At 41.1% G+C, this 27,220-nt stretch overlaps 3 protein-coding genes across 3 annotated transcripts; 2 read left to right on the forward strand and 1 right to left on the reverse strand.

The window, feature by feature from the left end:
• Positions 1-4,526, reverse strand: LOC104945431 (fibronectin-like). Its single transcript, XM_010771093.1, has 8 exons — positions 4,270-4,526; positions 3,184-3,435; positions 2,763-2,880; positions 2,369-2,511; positions 2,041-2,289; positions 1,392-1,658; positions 608-705; positions 1-460 (listed from the first exon to the last, which is right to left on the reverse strand). The coding sequence occupies exons 1-8, from the start codon at positions 4,406-4,408 to the stop codon at positions 383-385; spliced, it is 1,344 nt and encodes a 447-aa protein (XP_010769395.1). The 5' UTR covers positions 4,409-4,526; the 3' UTR covers positions 1-382.
• A 9,135-nt stretch (positions 4,527-13,661) lies between these two features.
• On the forward strand, positions 13,662-19,522 carry LOC104945430 (cellular tumor antigen p53). The gene is made up of 11 exons (XM_010771092.1): positions 13,662-13,790; positions 14,750-14,873; positions 14,974-15,052; positions 15,166-15,357; positions 16,682-16,856; positions 16,959-17,071; positions 17,371-17,480; positions 17,616-17,740; positions 17,815-17,900; positions 17,985-18,055; positions 18,300-19,522. Exons 2-11 carry the CDS (start codon positions 14,782-14,784, stop codon positions 18,388-18,390), a joined length of 1,134 nt encoding a protein of 377 aa, XP_010769394.1. The 5' UTR covers positions 13,662-13,790; positions 14,750-14,781; the 3' UTR covers positions 18,391-19,522.
• Positions 19,523-21,116: 1,594 nt separating this feature from the next.
• LOC104945452 (uncharacterized protein C6orf132 homolog) lies at positions 21,117-25,351 on the forward strand. Its single transcript, XM_010771124.1, has 4 exons — positions 21,117-21,362; positions 22,002-22,090; positions 22,679-23,624; positions 25,347-25,351. Exons 1-4 carry the CDS (start codon positions 21,314-21,316, stop codon positions 25,349-25,351), a joined length of 1,089 nt encoding a protein of 362 aa, XP_010769426.1. The 5' UTR covers positions 21,117-21,313.
• The last annotated feature ends 1,869 nt before the right edge of the window (positions 25,352-27,220 follow it).

Genomic DNA, 27,220 nt, shown 5'->3' on the forward strand with positions numbered 1-27,220 from the left:
ATCAGACACATATTTGAAAACCTAAAAAAAACTAAAATGGTTGTTTGAATTACTATCTTGCTATTTTGACTAAATGAGAGTATATGTCAATGTATTATGTCACAATGCTGTCCTACAATACATGTCTTCTATTTTCCAGGTGGAAATACAGGATGAGCACACATGCCCACCATTGTGTAAAAGAAAAAATTCAAAGTGAAAATCATCCAGTATGACAAAGATTTAAGCAGTTTAGTTTTCCCAAAAAATTACACTCAAATAAAATCAGTGTTTTTCGCTAAATAGCAGAGGAACAATAATCTACAAAAAATGAAAACCAAGACAGAAAACATTAAAATAATGTAAATAACAATTAAAGGAGGAACAATAATAAATGATGTCTTCATTTTTCTTTGGGATTCACCTCCTCGAGTTTCCAGAAAATATTTTCCCCCAGAACCTCGTTGAAATGTTTCTTCAACTGCAATACAACACACAAACACAAGCTGTTAAAGCTAATCCAGTCCATATCACACACTCCAAATAACCGCTGCTCTTTGTTTCTGTAGAGAAGAGACTACTGTTTTAGATTCAAACTAAACCCTGTTTGTGTGTGTATCAGACATACCTGTTCAAACACACTAACCCTCGAGGTATTTTCATCACAGAGGAGAGGCTCAGCCGAAGAGCACATCATGGACAGGCTGATTTCCCTTTTGTCTGCAACTGGGGGACAAACAGCTTGTTAGATCTAACGGCCATCTTGCAAGAATGTTTGCTTTGGCAAGATTTGTCTCTGTGAAACAAATAGTGGCAGAAAATCAATCAAGAATGTGTCGGCTTTAATGACAATATTGTTGCAAATAGGTGTTCCAAAACTTAAAATGTGAGAGTTTGCTGCAACTTTATTTAATGAATCACTACAAAACTCATGTTGGTTTATTGTTAGCGTTCTTGGTTCTTTTTAGCTTGTGTATGCTTTTGAACAGATGAATATCAAACCTCAGGTGTTGGAGTTTCTTTAAAAGATGTTTTACTCGAGACCGTTTCACGTTTTTGCCACATATTTTCATCAACAAGAAATTGAGGGCAACAACATTCATATGGTGCCTTAAATCAACAACCAAAGTTAAGATTCTTAAATCATTTTTAGGAATGTTAATGTCAATATAGCATAACATGCTCATTTTCAGTTAGCATATTATGTTTTCCCCATTTAAGGTTTAATAAAGGGGACACATTTGGCCCAATTTCTAGTTTAAAACTGTAATGTTTGTATCAGAACAGTTGCTTTAATGTTATTATATAACCGTATCCACCTTCTGTCTGAAACACAACTTTTATGGTGATCTTAGGGGAATGTACAACCAAAGTTTGTCGGTGAAAATGTTTGTTTTAAAATTAAGTCTCACCTGTGTATTTTGACACAGTTGCTGCTGCACTCAGATGCTCAGCCGCCACTGTTTGCACTTGAAAATCGTACTTGGTCCCTGATTTTAAGCCCGTAAACTTGTGTGTGGTTTTGTTCTCGATTCTCTCAGACACGGTGTGGCCCCAGAAGCTGGAGATGATTCCGACAGCGTACGTGACTCTTCCTACTTTGGCAGGGGGATCCCACTCGAAGGTAATGCTGGATTTATCTTGATAAGTGGATTTGGCATTAGTGGGCGGCGACGGCACTGGAAAAAACAGAAAGAAATGAGGCAGTGTTTTATCAGATTATCTTTATCATAATAAAGTGAGTATAAAGACCATGAAGCTAAAGAGATTCCCGTGAAATAATCCCCATTCCCCTGAAAAACTAAAACGTTGACTTTCATTTAACGTATTATGTCAACAAATGTCACAAAACTGTATTAGGTTAGTTAAAAGCAATAATATTAAGTTGAACCTAATATTTTCTTTGTTTAAACTTAATATATTTGCTTTCAACAAACCTAATACAGTTATGTGAAATCTTTAATTAAAGTCACCGTTTCAGTGTGTCGCCAGATCAACCGGGACCACAATGTTGAGATAACTTTAAATACACAAAAAACGACAAATACCAAGGCGACTCACTGGTGAATATGGATTTGGTCGATGGTTCGCCCTCGAGATGTCCGTTAGAGGCGTACACGATCACTTGGTATTGGGCTGCAGTCTTCAGACCGGTGAAGGTGATCTCAGAGAAATTTGTTTTTCTTTCGTGAACCTTGCCTTCAAGCACGAGCTGGACGACGAAAGATGAAGAATCCCCCTCAGAATTCCACGAGGCATTGAGCGACACGTCTGTTGAGCTCAAATTCAAGCCTTTAATTGGTCCAGGAGCTATGGAAGAGTCACAGAGGCATGTTAGTGACACAGGAGGACAATTTTTTGTATAAATAATTAGTTAAATATGAGTTACCGGTGTAGTCGTCGATAGTTACACTGTCTCCCTCAATGTTGCCATTAACCAGTGCCGTCACACTGAGGGTTATCTTGGAGCCAATTGGCAGGCCTGTTACGTTAACTTCCGTAATGGTCACATTTTGACGGACCAGCGTTTTTCTAGGAAGAGAAAACAATAATACAAAATATGACACCATTTTATTTCAATTTGGGTATACCTTTTGTAGTTCCCTCCTTCACAACCTGCATTACCACTTTTAACTTCTGTATGTTGTACATTTGTGTACCTAATGTATTGACCAAAGTCATTTCGATTTTTTTCTATGTACGTTAGCGAGACAAACTATTAATGTACCTGAGTTTAAGTGAGGAAAAAATGTATTCTGGGCGATCTATCTACAAATACATACTTATCCATTATAGCGACAACCCTGAAAAATGAGACATTTCCCACGGGACTCTTCCAGTTGAGCTGCAGTGAATAATGGGTATTACGAGACACGCTCAGGTCTGACACTCTCCCAGGCTCTGAAAGGGAAACGGACACAACGTCACTGTTTACCCCCCCCATATCACAATATCACATGAGTCACTGTTCAGCTCAGATATGGCCCTCATTTGCTTATTTAAATCGTATAGACTGGTAGAAAGAAATGCCTAGCTATAAAAATGTCCTTTATTGAACAAGTGTTCACTGGTCTTATTCATACAGTTTACTTCCTGGTGAAATGCTCTACCAAATAAAAGGTAAAATAACACACTTCAACCGTAGGGGAAAGTACAGCAGTTCCCATCATGCATTATGTTTTGCGCTATGCGGTAAACACTCACTGGTGTTTCGTGAGACGATGGATTCTTCACTCCAGGTGGAATTATCCCTGACTCCTGAGAGGACAGTGAAGGTGTAAAAGTGTCCAGGTATCAAATCTCTGACCTCCTTGCCCTCTGTCTTGCTACTAATCTGCTTCCCATCTTTGATCTTAATCAGATAGAAATCTAAATTCCCATCTGGTTTGGTCCAGTTCAGGAAGACGGAGGTTTCTGTCACGCTGGTGATTTGGAGGTCTTCCACTTTGTTCGGTGCTGAAAGAAAACAGAGATATAATCAGTGTAACAAAACGCTAACATTTTTACTTAGTTCCCCTATTATAAACAATCCACCCTTTCATGTCTGTTATACATAAATATGAGTCCCCTCTGTGTGAAGAGATCTGCAAAGTCTCAGTAAAAAAGATTCTCTCTCTTATTGTCCCGATCCATTTATATATAAAAACCTGTCTGAAACTTAGCTGATCAGAGTTTGGCCACTTTATGATGTCGTCACCTTATCACCTGAATCTCCTCCTAGAGCACCATTGTGTTTTTTTGTTGAAAAATAGTATAATAGGGAAGTAAAAGAACCAAATTAAGCTTTTAAAAATACTTGCATTTAATTTCTATCATGCATAATGGACCATATAAGAATCGAATAAGATATAATATTGGAATATTAGGTTGGGTGCAATAAAATATGCATCCCTTTATTTCCTAGCTGGTGTTGGTGGGGCTTATTTGAATTACTTTACATAACGCTGGGTAATTCCATCTATATCAATGTATCATACATTATTCAAATTCACTATCAATAATGTGGATCTGGAAAGTACCTAAAATTGTCAAATGAGTGCCTCTAAGTTGTACTGTTTTTGAATTATTAAATGCTCTGGGATACTCTCTGATTTAATATCAAGTATGGAAACAGTCTGCATTGTAAATGCTAAAAAAACACATTACGATTGCTTATAATCGAATAATTTTCTCAGCTCAGCAAGTCACAATATGAAGTTACTATGGGAAAAAGGCTTGGTCGCTTTTGGCGCTAACAAGTGGAAGTGTATTTAAATATAATGCAGGTTTTACAGATGGAGGTGAACTCACTGGTGTAGAAGGTGTCCTCCTGTGGGTTCAGGTCTCTCGTACACTTCACAGCGAACACCTGGACGGAGTAGCGGGTGCCTGGAGTCAGGCTGTTGAGGTCATAGGTCAAATCTTCAGTAGTAAAGTTGCGTTTCAGCATGTTGTCGCCTTTGGTAACCTCTACCCGGTAATGGGTGATATTTCCAGGCCCGGATCGCCAAGTGAGAAAGGAGCTGTTAGAAGTCTTCTCAGTCACGTTCAATTCGCCAAAGAAACGATCTGCAGTGGGAAATCAGAGGGAAATTGTTTTATCCATTACAGTTTAAATTGAGGAATCAGAAAACTTTTGTGGGTTCAAAAATGTGATTTATATGGAAAGTATATTGTATGGCAGCCCTGTGTGAATTGGTGGTTAGACTAGTTGGCACATAGTGTAAAGCACTTTGAGTTGGTGGAAGACTAAAAAGAGGCTTTAATATACAAAAAGAACACAACCATACACAGTGAGTTGCTCAGGACATTTTTAATAATTTTATTTTGTTCGTTTTTCAATAGGATTAAACCGCTGGTCACCTGGGCCCAGGAGTTCAAAACTTTTAATCTCAATCAGATCCGATCAGATTTTGAAATCCCATTTTTTGTGATCCAGGATCNTTTGGTTACTGTCCTATAGTATACATTGAAATGATTTCAAACCTGTTGTTCCCAATAATTATAAAGGAGTGCCTTGGAAATATGTGTTTACATAAATTGTGACCAAACCGTTTGAACTTAAACTAAAGTTAACTATCTAAACCCTCAGAGTCCTTACCTCACTGAGCTGTAGTTATCAGCCTCTCAGTCTGACTGGAGAGGACTCTCCCTCCACATTATTGTAGACACATCTTCTTCTTATATCCGTTAGCGCAGCTAGCACCAGATTCTAATAACAACAGCGCCGGTACCGGTGCACCCTCCCTCTCTCCCTCGCTCACTCACACTTTGGCTGTGAGCTGAGGGCGCCAGATAAGCCAACATCCCCCATTTTCATCACTTACAGCGCCCATCTTACAGGGCAAATGAAACGTGTAACCAGGGTGAAAAGGGTGTTACGCGGTGGACCCGTTCAAATCCAGTTTTGGACAGTCTGCCGTGGTTCCATCCCATTTCAACTGCTGTTCGACGCTCGGCGTAACCCTCGGAGCACACTCTCCGTGATAGTCCTCAAGCTCTGTGATTGGAGAGTGTGCTCCGAGGGTTACGCCGAGCGTCGAACAGCAGTTGAAATGGGATGGAACCACGGCAGACTGTCCAAAACTGGATTTGAACGGGTCCACCGCGNCTCGTGTGGAGTCCGACAACAAAAAATAAATATAAGAAATAAAGAACTAAATAAAGTGTGTTTTCTAAATCACCTTTTGCAAAAGGTAATATTATAATATGTTTTTATTTATTATTTTGCCGTTTCACCGTCCGGAACGGACCGGACCGTCCCCCGTGTCACTGAGTAAACCCCCCCGTACCGGGCGCTTCACGGGGTGGGTACTGCGGCTGGGACTCACATACCACTACAGTTGGGGCCTGTGTGGTTCTGGACTTAATGTCTATCACCTCGAGCGTCACGTCTTTTTGACCACTGGGCGAGTACGCGGCGTAGTCGCCGTCAGGTCTACTCGAGTGAGTGTTCTTTGCACCTACTCTCATTCTGGTCGTCAGACACACTAGCCACAACAACTAGTTTATTTGTTTGAACCGGACGGTCTAGCCTGTAAGTAGTTTGACACAGTATTGCTATTTATCTGTCAGCCGTCAAACTTTACCTTGCTGTCGAGTGTGTGCCGTCAGTTAGGGTGTCGCGAAACCTTGGTCGCGGATTGGAGCGCCGACTGTATACTGTACGTTTCGCATATATTGATATTTATGTGGTCTAGCACTGTCACATAAATGTAGGTCGTAAATAGTTTATCTGTTTCACGAACGATAGTCTATTACTTTTGTACAAACGTGAGTATAGTCAGTAAGAATGATTGACATGAACAGCGACAAACTTATAGTATATAATTAGTTCGACGTGAAGTCTTGCCGCATTGCAAGAAGTGGTCACTACGTATTTTTTGTTGGCCTAACAAAGAACACTCACCTAATAAAGATACTCTTTGGCTAATCTGTAGTATGCGTCTTATGAAAGTGTGTACACTTTGTGTGTGTGACATTTGGTTTTAGTAAAGGCTGGAAGGGTCATTTTGTACATTTATAAAAGAGGGTCATAACTGCTAACAATAATCTTGGCGACTTCGTCTACGCTTACTGTCCTGAGTCTCTCTGTGCGTCTGACTACTTGTCGGTTGAAACTACGCTCCCTGCGGAGACTACTCATCGATATCCAAGTAGGCGCAAGGACTAATGTAATACGTACCGTCGCCACCTGTCAAGTGTGGCATAGGCCGAGGCTAAGTCTCAGTCTATCCGATTAACTGCGTCGGGAGTCTAGTGCCCTACACTCTAGACTTCATCCTACTCCTGTGGTGCTCCCCTCGTTGGTGACGACTTGCTAGGCAGCCTATCCTCCCCCCAACTACACCATAAGTGTCCACACTTGGGGGTGACACGCGGAATACCACATATTATAATCTATATAGTGTAATCATACGTATTTTTCACCTGTCCACCCAGGCGGGGGTTCAGCAGCACACACTCACCACACACAACACACACACACACACACACCACACGCACACACACACACACACACACACACACACGACCACACACCTTAGTCAGTTGCCTACAGAAGTGTACCCTCTACTTCTGAGGACAGAGAATTGTGGGTTCCAGGACGTCAGCCGACTCCGACATTTTCATATCTTTTTCGTCCATCCTCCCCCAACTCTCCTCTGAGACCCCACAGTTATATAGGTCCTGTTTTATACGCCTAGTACTCGACTAGTTCTTGTGTCTTTACCGACCCTTTAAGAAAAAATAAAAACAGATGATAGATGTACAAAACATTACACATACCAATGTATAAAAGTTACGAGTAGAAGAGACAAGAGATTACACATTTTACTATGTTTTATTGCAAAATATATGAAGAAGAACAATTTTCCGCTCTTCAAACGTCGCAATCGGTCGTAGTCACAAGATACTAAATTCCGAAACGTAATGGAGTTTCACACAGCTTTTCATAGACCGTTCTCTTTTTTTTCGGGTTTAAGCGGAATCCGGTAAATTTTTCCTTTAGCTTACGAACGATTTCCTTCTATTCAACAGTCTTTCGATACTGAGGTCCGCTTGTGACAATCTCAGTTTCAATTGACAGAGTTACATAAGTCTGTCTCCCCATATGCGTCTCAACAACCCGACTTAGCTTTGTCCTCTTTCGTGGAAGGGAGCAGTTTTTCAATCAAGTGTGTGGAGGAGATGATAGTGGGAAAATGGAGCAGGATACCGACAGTCCGGAAAACCACCCACAACACACACACACACACACAAACACACACACACAACACACACACACACACAACACACACAACAACACCACACAACACACACTCGGACCGGAGACGGGGGAGGAGGGGGGAAAGGGCGGTCAGACATAGTGAATCTGTCCTCCCCCTCCCCAGAGAGATTTTGTGTCACAGACATATTCCAACCGCGCTTCTGACAGGGGGGGAGAAGGAAAGGTAGAAGAGAGAGACAAAGACGACTACACATTTTATATAGTTTTATGCAAAATATAATGATGAGAGAACAATTTTCCACTAATTCAAACGTCGCATTCAGGTCCGGTAGTCACAAGATCAAAATTCCAAAACGATATGGAGTTTCACACAGATTTTCATAGAACCGTTCTCCTTTTTTTCGGTTTTAGGCGGATGGTAATTTTTCCTTTGCCTTAAGTGCAAAATCGTTCTTACTTGTCTCAGTGTTCTTCAGTCTCGCAACCCCGCCCGCACTCGAGACCGTCAACCTAATTTCGTCTACACAGGAAAAGTAGAGAGTTTCCAAACCCAGGACAAGTTCTGACCCATGTCTTTATATAAGTTCATATCGTCAGTAAACATGCCTATTTCTAAAATTCAACATTCGTGAATCTTTATATGTACAACTATAGTAAATTTCACCGACACTCTGTTCGAAACTAGTATTACCTTCTTCAACTAACGTGTTTAAACATTACCTACATTTTATTTCTGCCTGTAATCGTAAAAGTTTACCGAGGGATATTCTGAACGAAAAGATACTTTAATGACAGACCAAGACTCATCACAAGAGGGAAGTGTTATTTTTCGGGTTTGTGTGCATGAAGACATTAGGGGTGACGTCCTTCTCATTACACGATTTTACGTCTTATGTTTATCGAATGTCATCGAGGGTTAATCAACTTGTTAACCCCTTTGGCGTTCCTGAACCACTATATGTGGATGACGCTTCCTAACACCTACGCCTCTAATACGTTTCTCCTTACTTTTTTGCTAAGCATAGATTTCGATATATTGTGTTAGACGTATAACTGTCATACTCATTTGTTTTTTGTCATACGTACAACTACGTTTGCTGCTACAAGTCATTTTGCTAGTTAGTTTTAGTTCCTAGGTTACATAAAAATTTACCTCGTTTATCTTGATCCAGAAGGTCACGTTCCATATAAACTTGTCCCTCAAAGTATAACCCTGAGCGTGACTGAAAAATTCTTTGCTATAGGTTCTTCTCATAGGCTTATGGTAATTTAAGTCTGAACGTTGTAAGAATTTGTTTAATCTGAAAAGAATTGACAGTTACGACGTTTAGTATGGAGGGGTGACATACTCAAGATAGGGTGTACTTATGACAAAATGTTTGACCAGCAAACGAACCACGGTGTGTGGACTTTGGGTATCTTGTCGACAAGTTCTCTTCGAATAGGTCCACAAAAACTGTCTCTTCGGGTGTCAGTATGCGTGGGTGACATGGTAGGAACTTTAGTGTTAAGAACTCAAAACTGTTAGAATACAGAAAATTTCTCCAATACACAAAATTTTTTTATTCCATAAATGTACACGACCGGGGGAGGAACCCCCAATATAAATAGGTGTCTTTTGTGCTGACCTGCGTCGTGATCCGACGTCTTTGTCTCCTCTGACACTTCAGGTGGTGTCTGCACTGGTGGAAACCTGTTTTACAGGAGAGGTTAATTTCCGTCGAGAACACCTTACTCGGGGGGTCCACTCTAATGCCCTAACAGGGGAGAGTCATCAAAATTTCCAGTTGATTTCTCTACCAACTCGTTGTTTTTCTGCACCATTAGCTGGCGATTTATTACGTGAAATTGTGATCCCCATAGCAGGAGAACGTAGAAAATACATCCGCGCAAAAATAGAATAGAACGTACCATATATGTAATCGACATGTAACATGAGGTACACCATTTACGAACGACGAGTACGAGCAAAGACGTATAGTACAATAAATAAACACACATATATATTGACAGTCACAAGAAGTATACGACATACACTGCCCTGAGTGTCTACTTTAATCGAGTTTCGATTTTTAGGCCGAGTCAAATGTGCAATTCGTAATAAAATCCAAATTTCACAAGTAGTTACACGTTGATGCCATCGGGGTCCCCGAGGCGGTCCCCTAAAACCGGGTACCTTTTATATAGTGTAACCCGGGTGGTGGTCCGTGTCCCGGTGAACAAATATTTAATGGAGCTCCCGGCATGGGTCTACAGATCGCCAGGCATATGACGGGCCCGGCCTCCCAAGGGGTGGAGACGCAACACTTATATTATCTGTAACTTCATATTATAGTATTGGTTTTACAGACACCCCTCCATTCGTACGACAAACAAATGGACTTATGTCCGCCTGACTAGTGCAGCCGCGCACAAGTTTGAAAGGTCCGTAGGCATTTATCTGATTTTCGTCAAAAAACAAAATCCATATATCAGTAACCGATATCACCCTTTATATGACACAAACTTTACATACTTAATTTTAATCTACAATCGAAAAACAAACTATATATATATATAAAACATAATGTCACAGAGGGAAGTTTCTACAATTCACCGTACAGTAAGTTGTGTTACGACGAGTGGAGGAAGCTCACCCTCTTTTGCGACCAAGTCCAAGTCGTAATACCCCCCTGTCCGACGACTCCCGGATCTCTACCTAGACAACCAGGACCGTGGTCCCTCCCCTGTTGACTACAATCATATCACTACTTATCCGCGATTTTACAAGGACTGTAAATGATTCCATCCATACCATTCTTACCTCTTTGGTCGAGCTCACGCGATCTTAGACTTTTATGTTTGGTTTTTTTTAGACGGGGAAGGAAGTCTGAAGTAATGTCTCGGGGAAGAGGTTGTGTGTGATTTGTCGTCGCTTGTACTGGTTACTCCCGTGCTCTATGCAAACACGTTTCAACCTTCCGACTGTCCGTCATCCGGTCTAAGGTTAATAAAATCGGCCGGCGAGTCTACTAAACCAGCACGAACAAATGTCAGCTGCCGCAAGTGTCTACTGTAAAAGGTGTGTTTCTTGACCAATGACCCCGGCCTTTGATTTGTTGTTATTAATTCAAAAAAATGTGGCATAATTAGCAAGTCAGTGAGACGAAGCTAATGCTCGGACTGTCGGACAGTAATAAAGTAATGGATATACGTAAATGACTGCAAGGTACAGCTGCTACACGGCCTCCTCCTCCACCTCCTGAAAACGAAGGGAATAATGCACCCATCTCCAGCATCGCCGGCGGCACCACCTCTGAAGAGCTGGAGCCGTGCTCTTCGACCAGCCAATCTGCTAGCCAAGCCCATCCACCTGCTGCAGCTAACGTTAGCGCTGGAATTCAACAACCCATAGATGATCTTGGAACTGATCAGCCCAAACAAATCTTCTTAAAACAGTACCCTTACAGCATCCTCACTGGCAGGAGGCGTTCGTTTGTCTCTGCTTGGTATCACAACCGAGACTGGCTTGAATACAGTATCAAGGCCGATGCTGCATTTTGTTTCTGCCGTCGGCAGTCTAGCAAAACCCGGAGAATGGATGCATTTATGTCTGTTGGCTTCCGTAACTGGAAAAATGCGGTGGAGAGAGACAAGGGTTTTCAGAAACATGCACATTCAAAGGAGCATCTCTCTTGCTATGCAATGTGGAAGGAGCGAGAGAGGCGTGCCAGCACTGGAAAGGAGATTTATACACTTGTTAACGCAGACCAACTATGAAAAAACAGGTATTATATCTCCTCTCTTATTGATTTCTGGTGGAAAACCAGCTGCCTTTACGAGGGAAGATAGAGGCTTTTGATAACATGTCAGAGGGGGGCAGTGGCCTTTTCCTCTCCCTGCTGGACTATACGATAAAAGAAGACCCCAAATTGGCTGATGTAGTGAAATCAATCCCTCGAAACACCACTTACACTTGTCACGAAATGCAAAATGAACTCATAAGTACACTCAGCAATGTGGTGACTGAGGCTATCGTGGAGGAAATAGGAGACTCCTTTTACACACTGAAAGTAGATGGAACCCGACCAATAATTTCACCATATATGTAAATAATCTCTGTAATAATTTATCAAAGGCTGCTTTCCATTTTTATGCAGATGGTACTGTTATTTATTGTTCATGATGTTATTCCATCTAATTTATCTCAACTCAAGTTAGTATTAAATGCAGACAAATACAAACTCATTATATTTTCAAATGGCAAAAAGTTAACTTATTTTCTCCCCAACATTTGTACTGTTCAAGGGACTGACATTGACATTGAAAGGGTCACTACATACAAATATCTAGGTTGTATTATTGATCAGAACTTATCTTTCAAGTCACACACTGAAAATGTTGTTTTAAAATTAGGTTTCTCCTTTCAGACAAGGAAACATTTGATCTCTGTAACGTTTTTACCAGTATTGGATTCTGGCGATCTGCTTTAGGCCTACATGAATGCCTCCAACCAGTGCCTAAAGACTTTGGATACTGTGTACCATTGCATTGTGCATTACGTTTTATTACTGGAAGGATATACAGGGCCGGCCCGTAGCACTGGCGTTATAGATGTTCGTCTAGGGCGCCAGATCTGGGGAGGCGCTGCGCTGGTAGCTCTGGGAGGGAAAAAAACATTTTTGACCGTTGGTGCTCATCCTCATTTTCGGCCTTGATTTAACAATATTCATAATTAAGTAAATGTAACACCCTTTTCGCCCCCTTTTCGCCCCGGTTACACGTTTCATTTGCCCTGTACGATGGACGCTGTAAGTGATGAAAATGGGGAATGTTGGCTTATCTGGTGCCCGCAGCTCACAGCCAAAATGTGAGTGAGCGAGGGAGAGAGGGAGGGTGCACCGGTACCGGCGCTGTTGTTATTAGAATCTGGTGCTAGCTGCTCTAACTGATATAAGAAGAAGATGTTACAATAATGTGGAGGGAGAGTCCTCTCCAGTCAGACTGAGGGGCGCCAGCTAAAATCTCGCCTAGGGCTGCAAATTGTCTAGAGCCGGCCCTGGGCCCGATGCAGCAGCTGCAGGCACCTAAAGTCTTTACTGGAGTTTCTCAGCAGCTCTGGTCTCCATGGAATAGAAGTTTATCTAATCAGCACAGGGACATTTCAAGGGTGATGAGGGATGACGTCACCCAGCCTGTAAGAGCAGATCATGTAATCAATACACAGCGTTTTAGTGTGAAAGTAACAGATTTAATCTGAAGTTTTAAGCCCAATATACAGTACAACAGTAGGACTATCTATCATGCTGGAGAAATTCCTTTTAGTCCTTAAGTAAGGTGATGCTGCTTAAAGTTGACCCCTGACCTCCCTCGAGAGAGAGAAACATTGGAGTAATGCTGGTTCTGCCCTCAAAGATAGCTTTACAGGAACTCAACCAGCTGCAAGGTGTTACAACTTTACTGTGCATTGTTTTGTGCATAATACTTTGGAATATGTCATTACAAATATGGTTTGTTGATGATGCTGATGTTTTAGGGTTAACATATGCAGTCATGCAATGCAATGGTTTACATTAAGAAACAGTTTTAGTCATTTGAAAACTGTAGTATATAAATGTTGGGCCCTAAAAGTTGAGGTTAAACTTTTTTTTTTAAATACACGTTTACCTTCAGATGCTCATAAGAAGCTAGTATTTTCTAAAACATAATATTTTTAGTGTTTTTTTGCAGAAAAACGGACTGTGTGTCACTCCAGAGTTTGTCAACATAAAGGTTAATCTTAATCCAACCCTAACCAATAATTAAACAATCTACAAATATAACATCCATGACATGCAACTCCCTCTATTTTTTGTGCGGTCTTTCTTGAGTTGGAATATTTCCGGAAATCATGAATGCAGCCGCAGCATATCGCGATGTTTCATTCGTTTGCGTCAGACCACATGAGGCTCTGTGATTGGCCAGAGAGTGGAGCTAAAAACCTGCCCATCCCCCTTCCTTTTGGTGGGATTCCCCGACAACAACGTGCTCCACATAGTCCAAAATATTTTGACTTTTTCGCCTGTTTACTTCGCCTCATCCAGTGACTCATCTGCCTCGGACAGCAGTAGTGGGACACATAAAGGTAGCATTGTTGGCACACATGTGTCATTCTTAGCAAGTCACCCAGCGCCACTTATTTGTCCGATCAAAAAGTTTCGCCGCTGTTTGGCTAACGTTTGTCGGTCGGATTCCGAAACGTATTGCCAACGTAATTAGCCACTTAAGCTAAAGCTAAGCTAACACAAGTGTGCGTTAATTGCGAGACGAAACCTTTCTATACAGTCTATGGACGAAACCTGTTATACCGTGCATTGAGTTTTGCTTGTTTGCACATTTTGGCGTTAAATCAAGTGGCATTCATTGAGCTATTTTGAAAAGTGCAGATATGGAGGCTAGCTTCATTCAGTTTGTGAGGGCCTCTTGCTAGAAAGAAAATGGACGGTAACGTGTTGTCTTATGTTCTTGTTTTGAGAGTCGCTCATCACCAAACTAGCTTGCCTTGTTTTAGTTGTTAACTTAAACACAACTTGCTGTAATGTGCCTTAATCTTAAAAATGTGCAATTATATTAAATGTTAGCATTTTATTGAGCAGAAAGTACATTTAAGAATAAGTGTAAACTTCACTTATTTTCAACGCTGTGAATTCTAATTTCGGTGTGACAGGCGAAGTACAATGTTTATTCTTTCTTTACATTTCGTTACCCTCGCCATGAATTTCTCCTTGTCTGTGTATTGTAAGTTAACTGACAGGTCATTCATCAAATAGAAGTCATATCCTGGTTGTCTATCTATTTTCAAATGTTAGTTTATTTACACTGTTTATGCCTATTTTTAATCAAAAGTGTTATTTTGGAAAATCTAACTTTTTATCACTTGAGAATTGAAGATTATTTTTGACTGTTTCGTGATCAATCTATTGACCAAAAAAAGAAGAAGATGTATAAAACTATTTAATAGTGAATCATACACCAATTGATGAAGCTGTGAGTGTTTGATAAAGACTTGACAGTCTGACACCTACTTCCTGTTTATCCCCTTAGCGCTCTGCACCTTTGCTCTTCCCTTTTTTGAAATGACGATGGAAGAGCAAAGTCTGGACGATCTGACATTGAGCCAAACCATGCAGCTGAGCCAGGACTCCTTCAGTGAGCTGTGGAACACTGTGTAAGTGTTTTTTTTTTATTTAAATAAAACATTTCAAAATACTAGTATACTCCAGAAAAGACATGTTAACTAACTTGTGACTTGTGTTTGGTTTTTGCAGTTCAGCTCCCCCCCTCTCATATCTGGCCCCAACGCCTGAGGAAACATGGAGAACAGATGGCCACAACATGGATATGCTGGTAAACATGCACATTACTTTGCTTTCTGTCAATACTCAAATGATGGTATGTTCAATCTGAATTGATTTATTAATGGTGGTTGACTGTTTTTGTCATTCCCCTCCTTTTTACAGTTACTTAATGATCATTCTCTGACTGAGGTTTTTGATGAGGAGCTATTCGAGCTGCCTCCTCCAGACATGTCCACCATGGATGGGGTGAATCCGACTTCCTCCACAGTCCCGGTGACTTCGGACCATCCGGGGGAATATGGATTCCAGCTTCAATTCCAGAAGACTGGCACAGCTAAATCTGTCACTTCGACTGTAAGTAATTCCAGGCATGGTCTCTCAAAAGTAAAAACTAATACTTATTTGACTTCACGTGTATACCAGATGATTTGTCTTGTATCCGTTCTGATCGATAAGACAAACTACTACTAACACAAAATAAATCTGTACTTTATTGAGTAAAAAGTTTAAAGAATTTCGTCTGAATCTAAATGTTGAGAGAAGTTGAAAAGGGCTGCAGATGACCCTGCAACCAAACATGGCAGGGTTCTCCTCTGAGAAGACAAAAGGATTTTTTCAGCTGCTAATTTCTGCCATTTCCTGCTCCTCTGAGGTCCTTCCATCCATAGTGTTTTTAATGTAGAATCCTCAAACCTGTGACGTTTGAATTCCCTTTATCTAAACCGACTTGACCATACAGAATTTAAAGGTTAAATAACTGAAATGTTTGACTATATTAAACTCACTAACAAATCATTTGACGTTTTTATCACCAACAACTCATTTAAAACATTAGGGAAAGTTTTTCCGTACAAAGTTTTAATATCTTACCTTCAGTATTGCGTTTAAAATCCATTATTTCGTACATCTCATGGTGGCATTCGAGTGGAATCTTATTCATTGTGACGATTCGCTGAATTTGCAGGTCTTGAGCCAGTCACTGTGTTTGACGAGCCAATGGCATTAATGTATCCACGGTGACTCACCCAGCAGAGCGCTGCAGTTGGCCGGTTTAGTAGAGGTTAGGTTGGTGGGCCCTGAAAGTCCCGCCCCCTGCGACTTGTTCTCTGTCTGTGGGACAGCGGTTGTAAAGCTCTGCCCTGACATGACGGGGCATGTTCCTGCTGTCTTCCTCCAGCACTGAATGGGTTAAAAACAGACGAAAGCAAGGTAAAAGTTGTCTTTTTAATTTGACATTTTTAGACTTGCTTATTTAGATACCTTGATCGTGTTCTTCTTTCTTTTTTAGACGACAATTTGGTTAATGGTTTCTTTATTAGATAGACATTTTATTGTCTTCAACATAGAATATGGTCTATAGCGTGAGCACAGTCAACATGAAGTGAAGAAAACAGTTTTAAGAAAATGGTAAAAACATTGAGAGAGCTTTGAGAGCAATCAAATACGGTTCAATCAAGTGAAATCAGCTAATTCTGCGAGGAGTCCGATCGGTGAATGTTTGAATGAAAGTGTGTTTTATAACTCTTTTCAGTTGGTGACTATATTTCAAATAGCCAGCTATGTTAATTTTGGGGAAAATGGATGGATTACAGGCCATTATAATATGTACTCACAGCTCTATAGCTCCACAAGTGCACACATCATGACCCGTGTGGTTTCTCCCTGTGCTTTCCCTCAGTATTCGGAGCAGCTCAACAAACTGTACTGCCAGCTAGCCAAGACCACCCCAGTGGAAGTTTTGTTGGGGAAGGAGATTCCTTTAGGGGCCATCATCAGGGCTACGGCAGTTTATAAAAAAACGGAGCATGTGGCAGAAGTGGTACGCAGATGTCCCCATCACCAGAACGAGGACGGTAAGAGAAATATCTGAGAGAAAAATTGCTTTGGATGTACAGAGGACACGTTTCCTCGTTGAAGAGGCCATTTTAACATTTTCTAATCTGTTCTCCTTTCAGCTGCCGACCACCGCAGCCACCTGATCAGGGTTGAGGGCAGCCAAAGGGCCCAGTACTTTGAGGACCCTAACACCAAGAGGCAGAGTGTGACTGTCCCCTACGAGCTCCCTCAGGTACGCCCTCCCCACCCCATCTGTCTGAGGGGTTGATCTTGTCCACTGCAGCAGTCATATTTTACTCCTTCACATTCATGTGACCTTTTCTACGTGAGTATATGAACACTGTAAATTCAGCAAGGAAATTCAATGTGCATGCAAAAGTTGTGAAACGGTTCATGATGTGTTTCACAAATTCCAAATGTGTAGTGCATTTTGGACAACCAGGTGGGTCGATGAAGATTTTAGGAAAATCCCCCTTATTGTATGCACTTTAACCAGCATTGTTTAAAAACATCCTACTTTCTCTGTTTCAGTTGGGCTCAGAGATAACAACTATTTTGCTGAGCTTCATGTGCAACAGCTCTTGCATGGGGGGCATGAACAGGCGCCCCATCCTCACCATCCTGACCCTGGAGACTGCAGAGTAAGTCCCGCTTCTTTTACAACCCAGTTCAGCCGGTGGTGGCGGCAGTGTTGTGGCGATCCTGCTACATTTTTAAGTTGTTTGTGCTGCTCAGGAAGCCTTTTGAGCCCTCCTTTTTGTTCTTCTCCTTCCTAGGGGGCTCGTTTTGGGGCGGAGGTGCTTAGAGGTTCGCATCTGTGCTTGTCCAGGCAGGGACCGCAAAACCGATGAGGAGAGCAGCACCAAGATGCAGAGTGGGACCAAGCAAACTAAAAAGCGCAGTAAGTATTTCCTGCTTTCCTTTATATTTGAGCCCGTTTGCTGCCCCCTCGCTAACCTCACTCTCTTTCCTCAGAGAGCACCCCCGGCTCCAGTTCTATGAAGAAGTCCAGGCCCACCTCCAGTGCAGATGAGGACGACAAGGATGCGTTTGTTCTGAATGTAAGTTAAGACACCTAAAGCTCAATTTCTTTATAAAATGTTGCATTCTGCTTGAAGAATGTCCCTCTTTGGTTTCTCCTGCAGGTTCGTGGTCGCGAGCGCTACGAGATGCTGAAGAAAATCAACGATGGTCTGGAGTTGCTGGACAAAGACAGGTAAAAAATGCATCCTGGAAAACCACCTGAATGACTTTCAGAGATTGCCGTTCAAACCTTAATTTCTCCAACTGGATTTTTAGCCCCTTCTTTACATATAACCTGACACTAGAGGTCACTGTGTGTTTTTTAAAAATCCAATCTGACTACCAGGTCAACTTAGGTTATTCAATCATTTTAAGAATCTGTCTCACATGCCATCATTTCTATCCCTCACTGGATTGGTCCTGCTTCTTCTCTACAGGAAACCTGAGACCAGGGTGAAACACGAGTTTGCTCCGCCTCCCAGCGGAAAGAGACCCCTTCACAGAGGAGACAAGAGTGACAGCGACTAAGGAGTGATCATGAGAACTAACGTCCTCTCTTTCTCCCTCCCTCCCATCAGGTTTATGTCAGGCTTTTATTCGCCAAAATCATACCACTTCCTGCCTCCGTGCCCTTGATCCGATAACTGTACTGCCGTCGACCGTTTACTGTACTCGGAGTACTTTGCGGTGTTAGTGTTTTTCACGTTTAGAAATGAATAAAGGCTGAATAGGTTATGTAGGGGATGCATACTGTAAGCAGGACTGCTCCATCCTCAATGTCCTCGGTGCATCATGAGGTCCTGTAAAATTGCCAATTTGTTTAGGAGGGACTTTATTTAATCAGTGTTAACCTTGGCAGGGATTTTCACGAGTTTCTATCTTTACATGTGTAAGTCATGTTGTCATTTATAATGCATTATTTTTTACAAGTGTTTTTTATTTTTTGGCATTTTGTCTTTTATTTGCAAGAGGACAGTGAAGAAAGGAGGGGGAGAAAGAACAAAAGGGGAATAACATTTGACAAAATGTCCCAAACGAGAAACAAACCAGTATTTGGCATGTGCCGTGACCACTCGGCTAACAAAGCGCTCCCTATACGTTGTTTTTAGTCGAGGAAATCTAAAGAAAACGTTTCAGTTTTAATAGTTTTTTATTGTTGTTGCAAGATTGAATTAAAACAAGTCACTGCCATTTGTTAAAAATCACGCTTGGAGAACTTGAATGGATGTTACTGTCCATGAGTGTGGCTGTAATACTTTCAGGGTTTAGACACGGACTTGGGACCAAGTCTCTTTTTGTTGTGGGCACAGCAGGGGGAAATACTGATTGTAGCATTAATGGTGCAACAGCTTTTTGCCTTTTATGTCTACCCTAATAATCTTGTTTAAGCAAGCTAATTAAGCTATGTCTTGTGGAAGCATCAATATTATAGCCTACACAAAACCTAGTGGAATGATTTGTCTATAAATGAATAAAAAAAACTGATTTCCATGCCTTATGGCGCTTGGCAATGATGTGACTATACCCGCCGGGGCCCACTAGGACTCCGGCAGATACCCTGACGGCATCATATTATATGATCATTTAGGCCTGTCACGATAAATAATTTTGTTGGACGATAAATGTTCCTGGAAATTATTGCAATAAACTATAATATTGTCGGCACCATTGTAAGACCATTTTAGACCACTGACATAATGATAATAAATCATAATAATTCTAGTACATCCTTTCAAACATAACTTTTTATTGAACATTCAACATTGCAAATGAAATGTGAAATAATATTAAAATATATAAATTATATATAATAAATACAACAAATTAATTCAATTATAATACATTAATTAAATCACACGCAACCAAAACAATACATTAAATAGACTCAGGCTGGAAAACAGAGCTCTCAATCCATCTATCTATCCATCTCTATATAGATAGATAGATAAATATATATATAAATAAATCAATATGAGCACACATTGTCTCACAATCAAAAAACATCTCCTTAAAACAACAGTCATGTGTACAGTCCACTGTCCATACAAAGACCCGGATGCCTCAACAGGCCATATCCAAATCTGTTTTTCGAAGTGGCGCTCCTAGCTAAAATGCTGGTCACATCCTTATGTAAGCAAACACGCATGTAAACGGCAATTTATAGAGCTCAGAAAAGTTATCGAGTCCATTTTCATTTATCGTACCATAAGTCAATTTATCGATTATCGCGACAGGCCTATGATCATTATATAATTCCAAGCTTTTGTGCGTCCATGTTAGGTAGTTTGCTCATATGTTGCATCCAGCTCAGACATAACAATGAGCTGGGAAGGGGATCAAAACGGCCAGATTAAGGAATTCACAGGCTTGACTGCTTTTCTTTTTTTATCACGATGAGCTGTAACTACATTTCAGCCCTGTTGTTTCTAATCATCGGTCAGTTGACCTCAGCGTTGCCTCCTCTTGAATGCTGGTGATTCTGTTTGCAGGGAACTGTAAAATGTGCTGTCATGCTTTTTTGTTTCGTTAAATGAACAGCGGATTCGGTAGATATGGGGCTGGCTGGATCACCCTTTTCGTTTTTGTAACTTTTATATACAGTAGTACCTGTTGAAAAATGTTGGAACAAATACATTTGCACTCAAATTTGCATCACATCGCCTTTTGTGTATTCTAAGATGCAAGGCACTGTTCAGATGTTGACTACTGTCTGGGAAAACTAAATACATGTGATCTGATGTTCTGTTTAAATGTTTGGCCTCAGACCATGCGATGTGTCACCAGTACTCGATGTGACCGATCCCTGTCAGTCCTTTCAATCACTTTTTGTTTTTACACTGCCAAAAAAATAAACGAAAGGCATTTGTTTCATTTCGATATCTTTGTTGATGATTTGGGAACTTAGTTTTGTATAAGAGGTTTATCGTTCTATATTTTCATTGTAATTTTTTCATGGCTTCTTTTGTACTAATTGGCATTTTTGTAACCCAAAGCTGTAAGCCAAAATAAATGCTTAACATAAATCTATTCTTGTATTCTTTTATTCAACATAAATGTGTGTTTTTGTCTTTGTATCTACCCGGTTATTGCCTCCCCTGTTTTGCATGTACAGGAGACAGATGCAAAACCAGTAGCCTCCATACTAATATTCCCTTTCTTGGTTGAATGGAGTCAATGTTTTTCCAGTCAAATGAGCTGTTCATGAACCTTTGACCGTATGTGTTACTGGAACAGGTGTCTATTTGTTTCACATCTCATCCTGAGAGATAATTTCCTCCTGTTCAGAGAAGCAAGATGCATCTGTAGTAATGAGACGCGTACACTATTAGTAAGAACTTAGTTTTAATGTATTTAACTTGGCTCCCACTTGTTTAGATTTTATTTGAAAGAATCTCTTGCATGGTGACATTTTAAGAAGCTGCCCTGAATTGAGTACCGTCACTAATTCAACATGGGACAGACATCTCTTAAGAATAGAGTCCCTTTCGTGGTTTCTCTGGGTGAGTATTTTTATAAATTGTATTCCTTTGATAATTATAATTAATCATTTTTATGAAGCAAATGTTTAAGCTGCAGCTAAATAGAATTGTAATCAATTATTCCTAATTACATTTTTAGAGGTCCACTGAATACAGCCAGTGATGTTTGAAATTCAATTAAAAAAAGTTTACCTTAAATGTCATCTCTAACTCTTAGTAAAAATAAATAGATCTGAAGTTCGTTCATAGATTACTTTGGGTTGTGTTTATAACCAAAGAGATGCATTTTTTTAAATGTTTATTTAGTGACTATTATTTATTATTATTTAGTAACTGTTGGTCAATTTTCAAGCAAGAACGGCATACATACCCATCCTCTTAAAGGTAGGAGGTAAGAATGTAGAAACCAGCTCGAGTGCGCTAGAATTTTTGAAACTACGTATCCGAAAACAAATCTGCAATAACAAAAAGTTTTTCTGAAATAAATTACATACCACACCTTTAATACTCTTTTTTGTTTTCAATGCCTTTTGTTGGAAAAAACACGAAATTGAAAAGATTTTGTCTGTGAGTTTGAGAAATTGGAAATGGCATTTATTTCCCTACTTCAGAGCTTTGTCGACAAACGACCAATCTCCATGTCTGTATGTCTCTCTTTAGCTCTGGTGTTTGCTTGGAGCGCCGCAGAGCGAGAATACTTCCTTCATCCGAGTAATCGCACCTGGGAGGAGGCCAGGAACCACTGCCAGGTACAAAACGAAGATCAATATAATATACAAAAAGAGACTAAAACATGAGGCTAGACAGTATTCAAATATTCAAGGTTGCGTTTTTTAATCAGAAAGGCAGCAACAATTTGAGTATGTAGAGAACCATCTTTTTCATAGATGTCAACTCCTTTAACAAAACAGAGCAGGTGTCACAACTTGTATAACAAACTTAACATTCTTAATATCACAGTATGACATACAGTAGTTGCGTTATACTAGGGCTGCTCAATTAATCATATTTTAATCGCAATTGCGATTTTGGCTTGCAACGATTATGAAAATAACATAATCTAAATAAAACGATTATTTATTTTATTTTTTATTGGTTTTCAGTTGAATTATACTTACAGTTCAGGGTAATCAACTGTTATAAACATACTGTTCACATTTTTTTTTTTTTTCAACAAATGGATGTTTTCAAGGCAATTGGATAATCGTTTTTAATAATCGTGATATCAATTATTGACCCAAATAATCGAGATTATGATTTTTGCCATAATCGAGCAGCCCTACGTTATAGCAGATGTTCTGTTGAAGATTGACTGTCCCCCTTCCATGTCCTCTCAGGCCTGTTTCAAAGACCTGGTGACACTGACCCCTGAAAACGTCCAAACAGTCTCCAAGTTACTCACTTCTGACTGCTGGGTTGGCCTCCGCAAGAACTCCACCAGCAACTCCACCAACAACGGCACCAGCAACTTCAACAGCTACTCTACCAGCAACTCCACCAACAACGGCACCAACAACTCCACCACCAACAACAACAACACCATCATGGATCCCAGAATGCCGTGGTTCCGCTGGGCCAACGGAGACCCTCTGATCTTCCAGAACTGGTACCCTGGTTGGCCCGTGTTCAGATCCTCCCTCCCAAACAGATACTACTTTGTCTGCACAGAAAAGGCCAGCCTGGAAACAGCAGCCCCGGAAACGGTCACCCCAGAAACAGTAGCCCCTGGAACGGGAACTCCAGACTCGGGAACCCCAGGAACTGGAACCCCAGGAACCGGAACCCCTGGAACGGGAACTCCAGACTCAGGAACCCCAGGAACGGGAACTCCAGACTCGGGAACCCCAGGAACTGGAACCCCAGGAACTGGAACCCCAGGAACCGGAACCCCAGGAACGGGAACTCCAGACTCGGGAACCCCAGGAACGGGAACTCCAGACTCGGGAACCCCAGGAACGGGAACTCCAGACTCTGGAACCCCAGGAACGGGAACTCCAGACTCGATCACACCAGCAATGGCAATCCAAGCTACAGGAAACTCGACTGGTCATCTTCGAGAAACCACATTTGCAACCGCAACAGCCGCAACAGCGGCATCAACTCCATCAACCCCAGCTCGTTGCAAAATAACGCGGTGGCCAGAAGAAGCGCATTACGTGCTGTTGCCAGATTTCCCCAAGCCTGATGAAAACTACATTGAAGACTCGTGCGTTGCCATGCTCAGCTTCGGGCCGTGGGTTGAAAGGGTCTGCTCGGAGCTGCTCTCATCCATATGTTACGAAGGTAGGACACCTTTAAAGCCCATATTATTTTTACTTTTACTCATCAGGGCCCAGGAGTTCAAAACTTTTAATCCCTATCTGATCAAATCAGATTTGGATTTTGGGTAGTTCAAAACCAAAAATCAGGATTAGGATCACTTTGATATCTGATCAGATCAGGAAATCCAATCCAAGCTTCAATCTGGATCAAATCTTCAAAATGGGTAGTTCAAACCGGATTGGGATCAGTTTGATCCCAAAAAACTGGATTATCCTGATCCCACCAGAGGGGTGGATTTCCAGTGGATTACCAGAGCAAAATGTACTGTACAATTTATTTTATAATATGTTTCAATTTAAATAAGGTGGCAAAGTTTTTTAACTGAAATAATATGCAATTTTTAGCCTTCATGGGAAATACATTTTATTTTTCCATTTTTGCTCACGTTTGTGGTGGCCTATTTTGTTTTCAACCAAATGTTGATAACATAAATGTTTATGCTCATAAAAGTATCACAACAAAGATTGTAAATCACAAATGTAATTTAGATTAAAGTAAAAATATCTTCAAGTCCATAAAAGTCCATCCGTCATCANCACTCACATTTTGGCTGTGAGCTGCGGGCACCAGATAAGCCAACATTCCCCATTTTCATCACTTACAGCGTCCATCGTACAGGGCAAATGAAACGTGTAACTGGGGTGAAAAGGGTGTTACATTTACTTAATTATGAATATTGTTACATCAAGGCCGAAAATGAGGATGAGCACCAACGGTCAAAAATGTTTTTTTCCCTCCCAGAGCTACCAGCGCAGCGCCTCCCCAGATCTGGCGCCCTAGACGAACATCTATAACGCCAGTGCTACGGGCCGGCCCTGATCGGGCCACTTGTCACTTGGCAAGAGTCTCATCAAAAGAGTAAACAGTGAACGTTGGTCCTGGGTGCATAGCGTTTATGGGTGCCACTTTGGGCTAGGTGGCTGTTTGACCTTTGAGTGAATGTGCTGATGGTGCCAGCAGGTCCACATATGAATTTGATCCCATTGGCACTTCATGCACATACAATAGTGAGTACTAGTAGAACACACGAGAAGGGTCGAGAGGGAAAAGAGAGTTTGCATATTGTTGCAACAAAATGTCAAATTAATCCAATGTTATGTGTAATTTAATATTATCGGGAGGTGTGCATGTCATGAGGGAGGACAAAAGGTCTGTGTGTGTGTGTGTGTGTGTGTGTGTGTGTGTGTGTGTGTGTGTGTGTGTGTGTGTGTGTGTGTGTGTGTGTGTGTGTGTGTGTGTGTGCGTGCTTTTTAAAATGTTTCCAGTGGTCACCAACCACAGTCTTGAATGACTGCAAGCATGCTGCAGAGAGCTTCATAATTAGTTGGGTTGTTGCCACGCAGATACATGGCAATAGTCAGTATTAACTCAATGTGTAACTATCAAACACTCACTTTAGTTTAAAGACGCTGCCGTTTTAACTTAAAAACAAGTTTGTAATTTTGGTAAAAAACGTTATTTGCTTCGTTGCCGAGAGTTAGATGAGAATATGGATACCACTCTCATATTTGTACAGTAAATATTAAGCCACAGCCAGAGGTCAGTTAGCTTAGCTTAGCATTAAGACTGAAGTGAGCAGGGAAACAAATAGTCTGCCCTGTCCAATGGTAAGCAAATCCACCTGCCAGCACATTTCAAGATGATTAATTAATTAATCTGTTAAAAAAATCTTGTTTCTCTTAGCCTAATTCGTTTTTGACTAAAGGGATAGCTGTTTCCCCTGTTTTCAGTGTTTTTGCTAAGCTAGCCAGTTCCGGGTGGTTAAAACTTTTTGTTCTCGTGTTTATGACTAACTAACGTTTATCCTAAGCCTCTTGTCCCATACTTTTAGCAATACTTACTGTACTCATTCTAGTAAAGATGCTTGTCTTTATTTATTTCAGAAAAGCATTTATTTAGCTCACATTTACAATTGTTTATTTTTGATAGATTGTTATCTTAGTCAACTGAATTCACATCTATAGCCTACCTCTTTTTGAACTTTGTAAAATCATAGTTGGTGATCTGCAGTTTAGTAAACGTTTTATTTGATGGTCATTCATTGTATCGATAAAGTAACCCATAACTTATTTGTGTCTGAGGTTTTTTAAACATATGATTTTATAGTTTTTCTCACAGCAGATGACTCGACTGACATGCAATTTGGTGTGACTGTGATTGGCTGTCCCACACTGTGACGCTGACCACACGTGCAACACCTGCCTTCCATCACGCGACTTCAGTGTAACATGATTTTTGAACTGACTGACCTGGCCAACCACACACACACACACACACACACACACACACACACACACACACACACACACACACACACACACACACACACACACACACACACACACCCCCCCCACACACACACACACACACACACACACACACACACACACACACACACACACACACACACACACACACACACACACACACACACTCAGTCAGTACTTGTAGTTCTATTCTTGTTCTTGGCTCTCTCTGTATGAATTCATGTGATTTGGAAATCTCTCCCTGCTCCTGGTTGCGCACATGAACCCTTAAACTATATTGGTGATGCTTCTAAGCCACTGTTCTGATGGTGTAAAGTTTCTCTACATTTAGTCATAGTCACACTGACCCACATGACTATGCTTGGGGCCCCTTGGGTCTGCATGACGGGTGTCGGGTTCTCTTTCTAAATGTTCGAATGTGGGCAGAAAAGGCAAAGTCAGCAAGCGTGGCGTGATGTGGAGGTGTGTCAGCGAGGGGGTGAAATTTAATCATTTGTTTAAGAGATCTAGATCAGATATTTTTCCACTGAGCTCTTTGGCATATCTGTCCTTTTCCCGCCCAGTGTAACCCTCCCACAACACACCCCCTAATCCCCGCCTCGGACACACCGTCTCTCCATCCCCAAACTTCCCCTAACAACATTTACACCACTAACTCGGGTGGCATGGCCCAAATTTAGGGTCCACCTGTTGCCTGCTGGAGGAGGATTAAGCTTTGTTTGGAGGGGGAGGGTTTGGGGAACGTGGTATGCGACCCCATTGGCATGTGATCTGAAATAGAAAGGGATTTATGGCTGCTGAGAGGACAGACAATGGCAGTCAAAAGACGAGCCCCTGTGTACGAGAAATGATGAGTCATAGAAGATAGCTGTTGGACACTGACTTGGGTTCGTCTGAGGTCCAATGATAACATTTAACATTGTATTGGAGGTTGCTTCACAGATTTGTGATTTTAAAAAAAATCTGATATTTAACATATGATTGCAAATTTGCATCTCATGATCACATAAAAAATATTTAGATCTGCCACATCATTGTATTCAAATGTTTCTTTTAGCACTGAATTGTTTAAAATGCATGACAACTGTATGCAACAAGGCTTATAAACATTGATACCAAATTTGGCCATCAGCAAACCTCTGGCTCATGAGCTACTGGGATAATTATTATTATGTAAGAAAGATTTCTGTTGCACTTCATGGTTAGCCAATAGTAGTTAAGGTTAAAAAAGCCTCCTGCTGGCGTCTCGACCTCTGCTGAACGACCTCAAGATCAGCCCATTGACACACA

The sequence above is a fragment of the Notothenia coriiceps genome, unplaced genomic scaffold, assembly GCF_000735185.1.
Source record: "Notothenia coriiceps isolate Sejong01 unplaced genomic scaffold, NC01 NC01_scaffold00009652, whole genome shotgun sequence".
Classification (NCBI taxonomy): Eukaryota; Metazoa; Chordata; class Actinopteri; order Perciformes; family Nototheniidae; genus Notothenia; species Notothenia coriiceps.